Raw genomic sequence first — 16,905 nt, 5'->3', positions numbered from 1 at the left:
GCCAACTGTTTTTAAAAGGTTTCCTTCAGGGTTGATGAAGGCCAGGCCCAGGCCACTGCTCTCGGAATAATCAGAGGAGGAAAGAATCCGTGAAATGTTTTCAGATTCGAGACAGAAAGAGCCCAGGCCTCTGAGCAGGGTCCTGAGCCCTCGGGCAAGTTAGGAACCGTGGAGAGTTTCTCAGTTTCCCCATCTGTAAAATGGGGACATGAAACCAGAACCTTCCAGCTCCAAAATCCTATAAGACCATGGAAGTTCTCTGCGGTCAGCTTACAAAGCATTCCCAGGAGCCTCATTTATCCAGACGGAGGTGTTAGAAATACTAAGGTTGCAAGTCTGGGAAATGAAAACGTTTCTGTTTCATCTGATTCCTTTCTTCTATCAGAAAAAAAGCTCAGGATTAGAGGGAGAGACAGATGATGATGACATGCTGCCCTCTCTGGAGGCAAATAATCACTACAAACGCCAGTCCCTCCCTCCCCTCACCCTTCCCCACATACTCTGTCTCTGCCTTTCCCTCCAGTCACGCCGCTTCCATCGTCCAACTGGTGAGTCCCTGCTCTCTGGTCACATCTCAGTTTAAAGGCATCCTTGCCTGACTGCCCGCCTCCCAGACCAGGTCACGCCCCCTCCTCCACAGCAGCAAAGACCTTCCTGTCCTGCCCTCTCTGGGTAATTTTACTGTGCACGTGGGATTCCCAGACAGACGCCAGTGCTGTCCCACAGCACACCAGTGCTTCCCATGCGGGGAAGACCTAGCCCACCCGGCTCACGGCTCCTCAGCCGCAAGGCCAGCCACAGGGTGGGCACCCAACGACCACTGATGAGGGGAAGGAAGAAAAGTAAAGTCACAAGCGGGTAACAAAGGGAGCCTTTGATTCCACGGAAAAACATCCTCTTCCAACCTTCGTTCCTCCTAATCTTCCCACCTTAAAAATCTAGTGATTTCTACAAAGGAGACTGAGCATTAGAGAAAGGAAGTGCTGTTTAAAGAATTAAAGGATTATGAAATTGTCAAGATGTGAGTGCTGGCTCCTCATACTTAACATCCAGATGACCTGAAGAAAGCCAGATTGTAGTCGTCTGGAAAAAATAAAACCGGTTCCACACTCACACCAAATGCCAGGAAAAATTCCAAAGAAAGCAAAGATTTAAAAGTAAAGAATTAAACTATAAAATACAGGAAGAAAGCTTGGGAAAATTATTTTACAATCTTGAAGTCGTAAGGCCTCTTAAGTATGACATAATATCGAAAAGCCACAAAATAAAATATTACTAAAATCTGCCACATTAAAAGAAAAATCTTATATACAGCAAACACAAACACACATACAAACCTCATAAACAAAGTCAAATGGTCAGTGACAAACTAGGAAAAAATATTTTCAACTCACATCACAGATAAAAAGCTAATCTCCCTGTTACATAAAAGACCCCTGGAAATGGATTTAAAAAAAAAAGCAACAATAGCAACAACAATTCAACAGAGAGAGGGCAAAGCGCACAGACGGCGCACAGAAAAGGAAAGCCACGCGACTTTTACATATTTTTCACATATTAAATCAAGTCCAACCTCACTCATAATCAGATAAATGCACATTAAAACTCCACAAACACCATTTTTCACTATAAAAAAGCAAAAATCCAAATGTGTAGTAGCGCCCTCTGTTGGTGAGACTGTGAAGAGCAGGCACTCCCATGGATTGCCCCAGGGAGTGCAAAGTGGACCCAGCCCCAGGGACGGCATTAGGCAACAGCTGTGACATTATAAACACACACACCCTTGGACCCAACAGCCCCACTTCTGGAAAGGTATCCTTCAGGTGGACTTGGCCAGGTGCACAGCGATGTACGGTCAGGGTTATTCTTTACCCCGCTCTTTGGGAAGGCAAAAGACTGGAAATGAGCTGAAGATTCAAAGATCGGGGCCGGTTAAATAAATGACGGCACAGATACACAATGATGGAATGTGATGGGCTATTTAAAAATATTGGGGAAAGTTCATCATCTATCAGCATGCAAAATATCTCCAAAAGGTATCATTAAGCAGAAAAGCCAAGTTGCAGAAAGAGTGTGTTACCATCTATATGGAAACAAGAAGGAAAAAGGAATACACAGGTATCACTTGTTCCGCAAACCCTTCGAGTCCAGAGTTGGGGACCGAAGAGACATTGGTGTATCCGGTTGCCTTGAATATGCATACAACCTCTCCGGATGGACATATGAGAAATGAAGGGCATGGTGACCTGTTGAGTGGAGGAGGGGAGCAAAGATGATGGGGACAGGTCTGGGGGCTTTCAAGGCATGTCATTTTGATGCTGGGACCATGATCCTAGCTGACGCTTACACGGCACTGACCGTGTGCTCAGCCCAGTCCTGAGAGCTCTTCACGTAACAGCTCACTCGATCCTCATAACAGCTCTGATGCCTTGGGGACGATTATCATCATCCACATTTTACAAAGGAGGAAGCTGCAGCTCAGAGAGGTTAGGTGACTTGCCAAAGGTCACACAGGCAGTAAGAGGCAGAGCCGTGCATGAACATATTACCTGTTGCAGTAATTACATTTTTAAAAATTGCTCCTTTTAGGCCACAGGCCACTTCTGCTTTCTCAGGGATGAACTGGGCTCCTGTCTCACACCCACCTCGGGTGACGCAGGCACACCTGGCTGACTGCAGGGGGCACGGATTAAGCTGTCCACGTGGCCCGTGGAAGCCCCCCGTCCACTCCTCCTTGGGTTGATGGGGGGATTCACAGCCCCTTCTCTCCAAATAAATCCCCTTCAAAAATCTTTCCCAACTCTCTGCTCTCACAATGTTTTCACTCTGCCGACCTGGGAGCGGTGCCCCAAATTCCCAGAACCTGGCTGGATGTTTCCCCTGAAAACGTGTGTGTCGATGGTCTCTCCTACAACTCAGCTTGGTGTGCGTTTCTGCACCGTCCTGGCACCTCCGTCTAAACTCCCAGCACAGGCCATTGCAATTTTAGAACCTCCATCCTTAAACCTTCGTTGGAACCACACTTTGCAAAACTCTGAAATAATGACTTCTTGCTAACAAGAGTGGCATCTCCAGATGACCTCCCGAGAATTACTGGGGTCCCCTACCCTGGGAGCAGCAGAACGTTCTGTTCCAGTTCATGTTTCACTCAGAGGCAGACAGCCAGGGCACGGCCCTCAACAAGGAACGCTGCTCAGCCCTTGGGAAAAGAGAGAAGCACGGAGAGCCACACCACTGCGCCAGGAGCACAAGACGGAGAGGCAGCTGCCGGCCTGGAAACCGGAGTCTCTCTGACTGGGGGGCAAGAAGGACTGAACCCCTCCGGAAAATGAGGCCACGATGGGGAGAGATGAAGAGAGAGCTGGGGTTCCTAAACCAGGGGAGACGAGCGTGGGGCCAGGCGGCACAAGGAGAGGGCGCTGGCAGACAGGACAGCTAAATTGCTGAATTTACCAGCAAGATCCACTACCGGTGCCCTAAGGACACCAGGCCCTGACACCAGGCCCCGTCCTCATGGCAGGCGAGCCCTCTGGCTGCAGGCGACGAAGGCATTTTACAGAGTGACTTGCAAAATGTCTGGGGGCCACAGTGAAGACCCGCTCTTCCCCCGGCAAGCCCATGTGGCTAGAATGATGAGACCACCTCCCACTGCCGCCCTCCGCCGGCCCTCCGCCCACCACGCTATCTTCAGCAGGGCACAGGCCCCGTGCGTCGAGTGCCCGGCTGCCCTTCGGAACAGACATTTGTGTCACGTCCGCGAAGAGGACCGACTTCCACAGCCCCACCTCTGCCATGCAGCCCGTCCTGGATCCCAGCCTCCTGTGGTGAGTCGGCCCGGGTTCAAGGCCGGCAGGCCCTGCTACCTACTGGCCACCTGGGGGGCCACCTCGCCTCCCTCACCTGCAAATGAAGGTACTCACAATCCCCACCATGGAAAGTGCCGAGCTCGGGGCCAGCCCGCAGCCTGGCTCTGCAAATGCCTAACCGCCACGATTATAGTCATGGCTGTCAGGAACGACGTTGGTGGCCAAGCGCACTTGGAGATGGCCATTGGTTACCTGATCTCGGTCACATCTGACTTGTCCAGCTTCTGCAGCTCCAGCTTGGCGGCCTCCAGGATGGGCATGACCTCGGCCAGGGCCGTCTCGGCCTCAGCCTTCTCCACCGCGATGATCTTGTTTTGCTCCTCTATCTCCATGGCTTTTTCTTCTGCGAGCTTCTTCTTTTCCTCCGCTGTGGGGGGAGGGCGAGGTTAGTGAAGTGACCGGGAGTGGGGAGGATGGACCCCTGCTACTGAGCCAAAGCAGCGCGCAGCCCGCGAAGGTTGGGGCTGGGTGCAGGGGGATCTGACGAGCTTGAGCCAATGTGACAGCCTTGGGCGTTCCCGCTAGAACACAAGTCCTCACGGTGCACGGGGCTCCAACACCAGGATGGCTGCTCCGTCTCTGACCCTCCTTGACTGGCCCGCCCAGGTCCCAGCGCTCCATCCCAGTGACAGCCCCCAAGCCTGCTTGGCCAGCGCTAGCCGAGGACGCCAGGGCTGCCTGCGCTCCCTGTTTCTCTGGCTCACGGAGACCTCCCTGCCTCTTGATCACCTTCTCCTCTGCTCCTTCAGGTCCAGCACAAAGCCACCCGCCCGAAGGTGGCCTGCCGCCTCTGTCCCTCGCCGGCTCCCCGCTCCGCTGACTTGCTTCAGGACCCTGATCGCAATCTGAAATTTCACCCCCCTCCCGGCTCACTGATGGTCTGGTTCCACTCTCGAGAATGTTAGCATCTCCCCGAGAGCTGCGACCCCAACATTTAGACCAGGGCTTGGCCCACAGCAGGCACACTGGGTTGAATAGCATCCCTCCTAAAATTCACGTCCACTCGGAATCTCAGAATGTGGCCTTATTTGGAAAGAGTGTCTTTGTAGATGGAATTAGCTAAGATGAGGTCATACTGGGTTAGGGTAGGCCCTAGACCCAATGACTCTGTCCTCATGAGAAGGCCATGTGAAGACAGAGACACAGAGGGAGACGGTCACATGATGATGGAGGCAGAGGTCAGAGGGATGCAGCTACAAGCCCAGGATGGCCAGCAACCACCAGGAGCTGGAAGAGGCAGGAAGGACCCTCACCCAGAGCCGTCAGACAGAGCACGGCCCTGCTAACGCCTTCATTTCGGACTCCTGGGCTCCAGAACCGTCAGAGAATAAATGTCTGTCGTTTCAAGGCAGCCTGTTCACCGAACTTTGTCACAGCAGCCCCAGGAAAGGAGCACGGCACGTGATCACTAGCATGCTGACGCACCAACGGCTCCCCCAGGCGGCCTTCTCTCGGGTTCAACTCCACAGACAACAAGCAAGTGTTAACGGTCGGCAGCATGCAAAGCCTGTGTGGGCCCTGACACCACGAAGGGTCCCAGCCCCCGGAGAGTTTCTTGCTGGAGCAGCAGGAGGACAGATGCCTCAGGAGGGAGCAGGACACAGTTGGAGACCATCGGAATGGAAAAGCAGGCCGGAAGCCCTCAGACTGTCGGAGTGCAGGAGAGGGGCCTCGGGAGGCACCACCGAGGGAAAGGGAGGGGAGCTGGGCTGGGAAGGAAGGAGGCTGGAACAATTACAGGTGATTCAGCGCGGGCCGGCACCTGCGAGAGGGCCAGTAAAGCCCCAGGTGCAGGACCAAAAGGGGGACTCTTTCAGCCAGGAGAGCAGGCTGGAGGCGGGGCACTCCCTGAAGACTTCTGGGCAGCGCAGGGACGGATAAACAAGTGGTGCTCTGGAAAGCTGAGCATGACATCATGCACGACAGATGGGGAGCAGACCGTGTGGGGGCATCTATCAACTGTGCCTGCTCGGCACTCATCCCCGTCTGCTGGCCATCCCCCGATCTTCCTCCCGAGACCCTCCCCTCCATCACTTTTGGCAGAGAGCTTTGGTCTGGGTCCCACCCTACCCTCTGCCTGGCTTGTCAATGTATTCCATCCCTATGGCCACTGGAATCGGTTCAGGGATGGGCATGTGACCCTTCCCAACTATAGCCAATTCTGGGAGCTTTGTGGGAACCAGTGGACAGAGCCTGCTGCCTGAGACTGAAGCCCAAACAGGAGACAGCAGAGCGAAGAAAGGGAAAGAAATAGATTCCAACTCACACACTGGAGTGCCTAGATCCAGCTGTGCCTGAAGCCAGATACATCTGGAATCAATGAATTTCCTTTTAAGCTTAAGCCATCTGAGCTCAGTTTCTGGCATTTATAACCAAGATGGTCCTGATCAGGACAGGCAGTCTGGAGGTAAATTCCCAGATGACGCTACCTCCAAAATTCCGAGTAGGAGCAAGGGGACCCTGGTAAGAACAGCAACAGGTGGGAAAGGCACTAACCATGGGGGTGGCAAACAGGTCACCCTCAGTACACACTATAGCCTGGGCATTCGGGGAGGGGGTCTCCTGGTCGTGAGCTTCTTCAAGGGAGAGGCTGAGTCTCATTCATTTCCTGGCCCCCCACACACTGCCCCATCGCAGTGCCTGACAGGAATCTGATACCCAGGAAGGATCTGTATTGGACAGATGAAACCATGAAATAACAGCTTCTTTCCAGGCACTTCCAACCTAGTTTTACAACGGGCACGCCAACTCAGCAAGCATCTCAGAACACATATAAATCCACACAGGGAAAACTCTGGGAATACAGAGACTTTAAAAGGAGGATGAAAACAAACTGGGGCTGTGCGGGAAAGAGGCCTTCGATCAGAGTTCTGGAAGAAGAAACATGGAGAGGAAGAGTAGAGCAAAGGATGCGAGAGCATAAGCTACCGCATGAGTCACGTGGGCTTGAAGAAATGATGCGGGGGGGCAGGGGACGCGGTGTCATGAGAAATGAGGTGGGTGAGATGACAGAGCAGGATTGGCAGGGACCCGGCAGGGCCAGGCTGCGTATTCAGCATTGAACTAGGCAGAGGGGAGTTGCCACAGATCACCGGGAAGGCACCTCTATCAGTTAAGTTGCTTTTGTTGAAATCAACGGAAACCGACAATGACCAAGCTAAGCAAAAAGAGAGAGTATTGGAAGGAGCGAGGGCAGCTCACAGAACGGAAGACGTTGAACACACAAATCAGGGCAGCTCCAGAGATCCGGGCTTGCACAACACTGACGTGGAATACAAGAATTCTATTACCTCCTGTCTTTACATTGGCTGATTCAAAACATGAACTCCAGGGGAACGTCCAGGTGACCCAGCCAAGGGTGGGATAAGCCCACGCTGATGGCATAGACTGGGAGCAAGGGACAGGCAGGTTGCCGAAGCCAACTTGGCGTGCCATGCCCAGAGTAATTAGACAGGGGTCCTGCACCCAGGGCCTGACACAGTGCGACTGGCATTGAGCCAAGATCATCCTCAGAAGCAATGCAGATACGGGCTAGAGTGAGGACAGGCAGAGGTGGCAAGGAAGGCTGAGTGGCTCCTGCAATAATCTGAGAATGAGCTGGGGAGGACATGATCGGAACACAGGATTCTGAGAGATGATAGACACAGGAGTCCAAAGACAGAGAGCGGGGTTAGAGGTCAGGGGCAAAGCTGCAGCTTAGGAGTTATCCTGTGTGAGAGATTTGTGAGAAGGTCAGCTCCTCGGGAGCAGGGGACAATGGGGGATGAGGAGAGCGCTGGGCCAGGAAGATCGGGGGAAGGGGCCTGAGAAAGAACCTAGAACGGCTTCACAGAGAACCAAGGAAGTCCCAAACAAATGATGCTAAAGCTGACAGCATGCAAACCCTAGTGACGCAGTTCCCGGGCTCATGGAGGGTAAGAGACGACTTTCCACAGCCTGTCAAATCCTCAAGGTCCCCGCTCTGGGTCCCGCATAGGGCAGGGTCTCCGTGCTCACAAAGGAGGGCTGGACACTAACTCAGAAAAAAATAGCAATCAACGGGCCCAAAGATGACGCTCTCAGTGTCTACAGGTGGCTTCTCAGGGATGTCCCCTGGGGAGTCCTGTCCTGTTGAGGGTCCCGCCCCCAGCGCTGGTCCCACACTCACCTATGGCTGTGTTGGTGGCAATCTCCTCCAGCAGAGCCTCGCAGGCGGCTGACTTCTCCGCCAGCACGATCTTCTGCTCGGCCAGCTTCTTGTTCAGCTCGTCGAGCTGAATGGTGGCCTCCTTCAGCTTGTCCAGGCCCCCTTCCAGACGCTTGCACTGAGCTGCGAGGAGAGAGCACCCGCATCCGTCATCCAGGCGGGCGCCGCTCCCAACGCACCGGGGCAAGCATTCCCGTGGCCTCCACACAATGCGTCCAACTTGGGCTCACCAGAAAAAAAAATCGTTTCCATAAGACATCAAGCATCTTTCAGCACCTCCACTGCCATACTGGGGCGGCATCAGCTAAAATGAGTATGTTTCTGAAAACAGTGCTCCACTTGGCCAACAGCCAGAGTCAGAGCATTTTCAAAAAGCATTTTCCAACAGAGCATGTTGCCGCCATCAGTCAACATCTCTAAAGCAATGAAAATTTAGAGCTACAAAGTGCAAGACCCCACACTGAAAAATAAAAGTGAGAGGGAGCCAGGGCCCTGCCCACACAGAGTTACTCTGAATGCGGAATTCAAACGCGCTTCGCTCTGCCTGAATCCTGAGGATGCCTCATCTTGCTTAGAAACATCTGCTTAAAGTAAAGATCAGGGGCCGGCCCCACAGCCGAGTGGTTAAGTCCACGCGCTCCACTTGAGCAGCCCAGGGTTTTGCCGGTTCAGATCCTGGGCACGGACATGGCACCGCTCGTCAGGCCACGTTGAGGTGGCGTCCTACATGCCACAACTAGAAGGACCCACAACTAAAATATACAACTATGTACCGGGGGGATATGGGGAGAAGAAGGAAAAAAAGAAGAAGTTTAGCAACAGATGTTAGCTCAGGTGCCAATCTTAAAAAAAAAAAAGGGGAAACTTGAGCACAGGGATCCTTACTCGTAAGTAATAACAATTTCTGTTAACCGTCCCATTTCCAAGTCTTACCTATATTGTACTGAGTTTTCTCATCCAGTAATTTTGAATACGTGTTAATAAAATCAAGGTAATTCTTAGGAGTTACGTAGTTGCTGCGCCTCAGTTTCTGTAGAAATTGTTTGCTGAATTCACCCACGGATTCGTGGACCAAAACTACATGTTCCACCAGGTCCTCTATGTTTTCTACTGGGATCATTGGATTATCCCCTGAAGAGAAAGAAATCGAAAAGATCCCTCTTAAAGAAAGAGAGTGGCTCCTCACAAAGTGGACCAGAGAATCCCCATATGACCCGACAATTCCACTCCTAGGCGCGCAGCCACAAAAGCTGCAAAGTGGACTCAAGCAGATTCTCGGGCACCAATGTGCACAGCAGCACTATTCACAACGTCCAAAAGTGGAAACGACCCAAGCATCCGTCGACAGATGGATGGACAAACAAAATGTGGTCCATCCATACAGTGGAATATTATTCAGCCTTGAAGAGGAAGGGAATTCTGACACGGGCCACAACAGGGATAAACCTTAAAAACAGGCTAAGTAAAGGAAGCCAGACACAAAAGGACAAATGTTGCATGATTCGACTTCTATGAAATCTCTAGAACAGGTAAATTCATAGAGACAGAAGGCCGATTAGAGGTTACCAGGGGCTGGGGACAAGGGAAGAGGGAGTTAGTGTTTAAGGGGGACGCAGTTTCAGTTTTACAAGATGAAAAATGTTCTGGAGATGGATGGTGGTGATGGTTGCACAACAACGTGACCATAATTAATGCCACTAACCGTACACTTAAAAATGGCTCTAATGGCAAATTTCATATTATACATATTTTACCACAATAAAAAATACAAAAATGTTTTAATAAAAAAAGAAAAGAAAAGAGCAGTTATCCTTGTCGTGGGGTTCTTCTGGATGGCAGGACCGATCCGTGCTCTGGCAATTTCTCTGAGAACACAGAAAGCCAGTTCTCTCCCTCCGGGTGGAAAGGTCTGCTTCCCAATGGCCAAGACACTGTGCGCACAGAGGCTTGGGACTTCAGGAGAGGAATTCACCCAGTGTCCCCGCGGTGTCCCCCACACCCAGCACATATGGAACACAAGGTGGGTCTTCCTATAAGTCTGCTGGAAGAATCGGTGATCAGGACCGGTGCCCAAATCACATCGCTCGATTATCTCACCGATTACAAAATCCTGTGACCCCAAAGCAGAATTTGCCTCAAAGTAAAATGAAGGAAGGAAAGACTGACCGAAAGCACCCATTCACCCAGATTCTGCAGATCTGATCTTGAGTTATAACGGGGGTGAGCAAACCACAGTCCACAGGCCAATTTGATGGCATGCAGGGAAAACTCGGCCTCACAAATACCCATACTCTGGGGCACAGTCATCCCAATTCTAGAGAATCTATTCTAAGAAAAATTATTCTAAGCAAATTCCATGCGGCATTATTTACAACACCGAACCATTGAATTTTGAAAGCAAACCTAAGTGCTAACACGTGGAGACAGCTAATACCCCCGTGAAATAGAACCCATTTAGGCTGTGTGAGCCCCGCCGTCTCTGCCGCGATTACTCAGCCTTGTGGTTGTAGTGGAAAGGCAGCCAGAGTCTGTCTGTTCATTAACAAGAGTCTCTGTTCCAATAAAACTTTATTTACAAAACAAGCAGTGGGCCCGCAGGCCGTGGTTTGCTGACCCCTCCTTTGGATGACACGTAATTAATTTTTATGCTAAATTGTCCTTGCAAGTCCCCTGAAATCCCTTTGGACTAAAACACAATATAAACCAACAACACACTAATAAACTAAAAAATGATTCATGGCTGTGGGCAGTAACAGTGAAGGAATCCACTGAACCAAAATTCAGTCAGAAAAGTGATAAATTACTTTGTTATACCACGAATATGGGCCCCATATTAGGTGTCACTTACCTAAAAATGACTTAGCCACTGCATGCAGGGCTTGGGGAGGCCAGGGCATGAACCAGTCAATACCAGTGTTATTTACCAGACCTTGAAACACAAGAGAGATGAAAAGATGATCACTCTGCAACCCCGAGACACTGGAGAGCATTGACATCGTCTTCAGTGCCCAACACATCAGTGTCCGAGGACATTCACCAGAAGAGCATCTCTCAACCCCAGCACCGCTGCCATCTGGGCCGCATAATCCTCTGTGGTGGGGGCTGTCTGCATTGCGGGCTGTTTGGCAGCGTCGCTGGCCTCTACCCACTGGGTGCCAGTAGTCCACTCCCCCCAGCCAAGTTGTGACAACCAGAAAGACCTCCAGGCACTGACTAATGTCCCCTTGGGGGTGAAATCGCCCCAGCTGAGAACCTCTGTTCTAAGGGCAGGTCCTGCACCTTCCGCAAGGCTGGCAGCATTTCCCCAAATGGAAGAGAGCAACGCAGCACTCCCTCCAGGCCCTGTCCCCAGGGACCACGAGCATTTCCTCATGTCAGAAGGACATCGCCCACCTGCCGGCAACAGGAGAGCCTGCTGGCAAGCGTGAGGGGCCGAGCGGGGCTCGTCCTACACTGCAGGGCCCGAAGTTCAACCTAACGACCATGCTGTGTTCTCCTTTGCAGGTGGAACCTGAAGACGTGCATGGCTCCCCAGAGCGCACGCCCTGCAGAAGGGGGAACAGAGCTGCAGGCTGAGCTCCAGGGCACCTGGGAAATTCCTGCAGCGGGTCCTCAGGGTGCCCCCCACCGGCGACATGCCCAGGACAATGTGCAGGTTATTTGCACTCTTGTTCACGAAGTACTGCCACACAGACTCCTTGGCCAGGCCCGTCCCGTGCTTCAAAGCTTCTTGTCCGATCTGACTGAGGATGGACTCCTTCTCCTCTTCTGGAAAAAGTGCAGGCACGATTCCTAGGAAACAAAGAGACGTGGAGTGTGTCGGTCTCAGGGCCATTGTCACTCTAGGCACTGAAGTGACGACACGCAGTGTCTCAGGAAGAGCCGTGGGGGCCGAGTCCAGAGAGCTGGGCTCGGGGCCCGACTCTGAGACCTAAGGCTCACTGGCCGTGGGGAAATCCCGCTGAGCGTCAGTCTCCACAGCTGTGAAACGGGAATAACAGCTGCCTCCTGCTTACCTGGAGGGTTATCATGAGCATCAAAGCAAGGACTCTTCACCTGGGGACAATTTCACCCCCAGGAGACATCTGGCAGCAATTGAAGACATTTTTGGTTGTCCCGAGTTGTGCCTGGGGGTGTTGCTAATGGAAGCTAGTGGGCAGAGGCCGGGGATGCTGCCAAGCACCCGCAGGACAGCCCCCCACAGCAAGGAATGATCCTGCCCCTAATGTCATTAGTGCCAAGGATGAGAAACCCTCTGCAAAGCGTGAGGGCTCCAGAGAAGAAGTATCTGATCATTTGGGGTGCCATTAAATAGGCCCCCAGCCCTCTCCATAGAACACACACCCCAAGCCCTGAGGGGGTCTACAGATACAAGAACAGGGCTGACGTTTACAGCCCCACTTACAAGTTTGCGACCCACGTGTGAAAAGTCTGATACCAACCCAAGAACATGTGTACTAAATGTCACATAAGTAGCCTGGGTCGTAGGTGTCCCAGCTTCAGGGGACAGGAAATGCCCCAGTGAGGAGGCTTCCTGGAGGAAGGAGACCCTGCGTGTTACCGGAGCTAAAATTTGGAGCAAGGCGGAGCTTGGCGCTGGCCTGTTCTTGCCCCCTTCCTTGTCATGGGTCCTTCTGGTCCTGTGGAGAATCACGTCTCATCCATTCTAGGTCTGGATGTGGTCTGGGTGGCATGACACTACCCTAAGTTGCCCAATCAGAAGCCTGCATCACCCCAGCCAATGTGATTGGTTCTGGGACGGGCATGTGATCTGAGCCAGCCAATGAGAGCCCTGCCAGGCACTTTGCCATCACTCTGGGGAGGAGAAACCTTCATTCAGCCAGGCTAAGCAAGGAGGATGCAAGCCTGGGGCTTTCTAGTGCCATTAAATTACTTTGAGAGAACTCAAGAAGGCAAATAAAAGACAAAAATAGTCAAGCCAAGAGTGAGGCGGAGACCAATTTGTAATATCATTTGGGCACCTGAATCCAACTGTGCCCCTGGACTTTTCAGTGTCACGAATCAACACCGTCTCCTTCATTTTCCCTTAATTTGATGTAGGCCAGTTTGAGCTGTGTTTCTGTCACTTGCAACCATGGAGGGTGATAAAGAGAGGGAGAGAGAGAGTGCCAGGCAGGAAGAACAGCATAGGCAAGACACAGAGGCAGGATGCAAAGCGTGTGCTGGGAAATAAGAAGAACGAGGAGCCCCGGCTGCAGAAGCAGGAGAGGTCAGTCCCCCGAGACCCAGACCATCGAAGGCTTCGGAGAAAGGGAACAAGTGACATGTGCAGAAAGTGGCATTCTAGGAAGCAGGAAGATCAATACGGAGATGTCTGTGAGAAGTCAAGGTCAGACATAAAGCAGGTCTGGCTCAGACGGATGGTCAAGGTAACGCAGGAGAAAGGACAGGCTTCAGAGGCGAAGCAGCATCGCTAAATGCGGGAGAGGTTAGGAGTCGACACCCTCCACCATTTGGGCCTCCTGAGAATTATGGAACCACTGAATAAATGGAGGAGTGCAGGCGAGAGCCCCATCAGGACTGAGAAGCAGCCAGATTCTGGCTAGGTGGACTTTTTTTACTCTCTTTATACCATTTCAAATTAGTACAATACATCTTTTTAAATATCTCATGGGCTCCGGTACAGAAGAGAGCTGACTCAGCAGGCCTGGGGCTGCACTCCCTACAAAGGCCTGCTTGCAGGGCTGGCCCTCGCCTGGCATTGGGAACTTAGATTTCGGGAGGGTTCCGACCACGCACTTATTGATCTTGGGCTGCTGGCCTCCAGAACTGTGAGGTGATAAATTCTTATCTGTTTGTGCCAACCACCCGCTTTCCCTCTGGAAATCTGCCATTTGGTAAATGCCAGGCAGAGGGGCTGATGTGACCAGCCCCCAGTAAACACCCCGGGCGCTGAGTCTCCACTGGGCCTCTCTGGTAGGCGACACTTCACACGTGTTGTCACAGCTCATCGCTGGAGGAATTCAGTGCATCCTGTGTGACTCCCCTGGGAGCAGTTTCCGGAAGCCTGAGCTTGGTTTCTCCAGACTCCACCCCACCCGCCTTTTCTCTTCGCTGATTGTCCTTCGTGTCCTTGTGCTGTAATAAATCACAGCCGTGTGCAATGCAGGAGACAAAGACCACTCGCCCCTGCTTCCCTCCCACCTTCTCAGTCTCTGGCTCGTCCTCCTCTTCTCCCTGAATTCAGTCCTGGAGTCGCTTGTTTCTCACACCCTCCCCCCCAGATGACTCCATCCATCCCCGAGGTTTGACAAACCACAGGTCAGTGACTCTGAAACTGACATCTCCACCCAAGCCCCTATTCTGAGAAGCGGACTCGTGTATCCAACTGCCTGTCTGTTAGGGGTTGAATTGCATTCCCCCAAAAAAGTATGTTGAAGCCCCCAGTACCTCGGAATGTGACCTCACTTGGAAATAGGGTCTTTACAGAAGTAATCAAGTTACAGTAGGTCATTAGGGTGGGCCCCGATCCAATATGATTGGACACAGAGACAGACACACTCAGGGAGAACACCAAGAGAACGCGAAGGCAGAGACGGGGTTGGTGCGTCTACAAGCCAAGGAACGTCCAAGACCAGAGGGAGTCACTCGGAGAGAACGGGGAACAGACTCTTCCTCTGAGCCCCAGAGGGACAATCCTGCCAGCAGCTTGACCTCAGACTTCCGGCCTCCGCAACTGTGGGATGGGTAATTTGGGTGGTTATAAGCCTCCACTTTGTGGTACTTTGTTATGTCAGCCCTAGCAACTAATTCACTATCTGACAGCCCATTGGGATTTCTCCTAAGTGTAGCAAACCCCACCTGCCCCGAATGGCCCAGCCCCGACCTGGTCTCCCCGTCTTAGTAAATGGACCACCCATCACTCCCACAGGCCAGGCCCTTCCTCACTCGCCCTCCTCCGATCCATCCACCTCCTCATATCTCGTGAATCCACCCACTTCCCTCCATTCCTACTGCCCCATGCTTGTCCAAGACGCCCTCATCTCTCACCTGCACCTTGGCGGTGGGTCCAAACTGGCCGCCCTCTCCTGCTCTCCTCCTCTAATCTAGCCCCACAGGGCAGCCACAGGGATCTTTCACAAACGTAAATCTGGATCATGTCATTGCACAGAGAAGGAAATCTCATCTCCTGTCAGTGACCCGCCAGGCCCTGCGCCACGTGGCCCCTCCACCTGGTTTTGCATCCCTCCCGCCAGCTCCCCACGCTCCCGCCACGTGGGCCTCTCCCCACGTGGACTCTTTGGTGCACACTGAACCCTCCGCCTGTCCTGCTCCTGCCAGCACCGTTCACCTGGCGCGCTCCAGCCCCCGTGAGAGCCTGAATAATGGCCTCCTCGGGAGGCAGTAAATGCTTAAAACACGTAACCATTCTCTCAGGCGGCCTCTGCTGGAGGCCGAGCAGCCCCTGCAGTACCTGACGTGAGCATGTTGTTGATGAGCTCCAGGAAGCCCTCCTCGGCCACGTGGGCGTCTGTGAACAGGAAGATCATCGTCTTGTTCTCCAGGCCCAGCTTCAGGTACAGGTTCTTCAGGTCGTCCCGGAAATTGTTCTCCGAGTAGCCTCGGCTCAGGAGGATCTCAAACACCTGCCGGCATGGAGCACAGCGTCCCGTGAGACAACCCACCCGGGGAGGGGACTCCAGCCACCTGCCGGGGGCAAGCACTGCGCCATGAAACGTGCGCTCGGACCCTCAGACGAGCAGCCGTCCACGAGGGACCAGTGTCAGCAAGAGCAGATGGCCTGGGCCATTTTCACAACACACTGCTGAGTGAGAAACGCAGGATGCAGAAAAGTATAACGTCCCTAGACACTGTGTGCACGCACACACATGTGGGAGGGTGAGAGTGCGCAGGCAGCAGAGTCTGCCCAGACGGGATTATGGGAGTTTGGCGGGAAGAAAACCCAAACAGGGTACAGAAAGGCCCCCTCGTCGTGAAATGAGTCACCTGAGTCCCAGCCAGGGAGGCAAGCGAGCAGTGGGGCTGCGGGGAGCGGAGCCCATGGGCCCAGGGGCAAGGCAAAGGAAACAAGGATGCACGCGCGAGCACACCCTAACGCGTGCACAGTCACAGCTGCGAGTGTGACTGACGTTAGACTGTGGAAGGTGTGCAAAGAAACTGAGCAAGAGGCCACTTTAAACTCTTAAATGACACAATCCTATCACACACGAAATAGACATCCATGGCAATAAGGACTTGCACTTAAGTCCCATCTTTCCTGGCCAAGGGCTTCCTCTGGCTCAGATGGAAGCGCCAGCCAGCCGTCAGCTCTGAGTCAGCGCGGACTCTTCGGCGACTCCAGATCCCTGGTTCGCTTCCTCACCTCAGCCCCGCTCACACACACACACACACGCGCGCGCGCACACCCAGGGTCATGGACGCCCCTCTCACTCTCCCATATACTCTCAAACACGCACTCACAGCCACCTGAGGCATTCACACACACACACTGTCACTCACACACTTTCACACTCACTTGCACAGCCACTCACACACATTCACACTCACAGTCACTCTCACACACACACACGCTCTCAAACATTCAGTCACCTCACACACTCACATTCATGGCCTCACTCACACACTTTCACACACACAGTCAATCACACTTTCATACACACACTCACACAGTTACTCATGTGCACTTTCATACTCACACTTGCTGATACACACTTTCACACCCACACAGTCATGTGAACTTTCACACCCGCATGAGCTCACACTCACACATACTTCTGCCCATGCACTGTCACAATCACACACATGTTCATACCCACACACTTTCACACTCACACATACTTATACTCACACACACTAACACAAACTTCCACA

The 16,905-nt window shown here is 52.7% G+C and overlaps 1 protein-coding gene across 1 annotated transcript in view; it reads right to left on the bottom strand.

Moving 5' to 3' along the window:
• Positions 1-16,905, bottom strand: part of DNAH10 (dynein axonemal heavy chain 10) — a 137,179-nt gene that overhangs the window by 21,627 nt on the left and 98,647 nt on the right. Inside the window, exons 52-57 of the mRNA XM_070629287.1 lie at positions 15,488-15,659; positions 11,641-11,844; positions 10,901-10,981; positions 8,986-9,183; positions 8,014-8,175; positions 4,059-4,233 (exon numbers count right to left, since the gene is read on the bottom strand). Of these exons, the coding sequence (XP_070485388.1) occupies positions 4,059-4,233; positions 8,014-8,175; positions 8,986-9,183; positions 10,901-10,981; positions 11,641-11,844; positions 15,488-15,659 (992 nt within the window). The remainder of the gene's footprint in view (positions 1-4,058; positions 4,234-8,013; positions 8,176-8,985; positions 9,184-10,900; positions 10,982-11,640; positions 11,845-15,487; positions 15,660-16,905) is intronic.

Source organism: Equus przewalskii, chromosome 7 (assembly GCF_037783145.1).
Source record: "Equus przewalskii isolate Varuska chromosome 7, EquPr2, whole genome shotgun sequence".
Taxonomy (NCBI): domain Eukaryota; kingdom Metazoa; phylum Chordata; class Mammalia; order Perissodactyla; family Equidae; genus Equus; species Equus przewalskii.
This window is presented reverse-complemented; position numbering and strand designations above follow the sequence as displayed.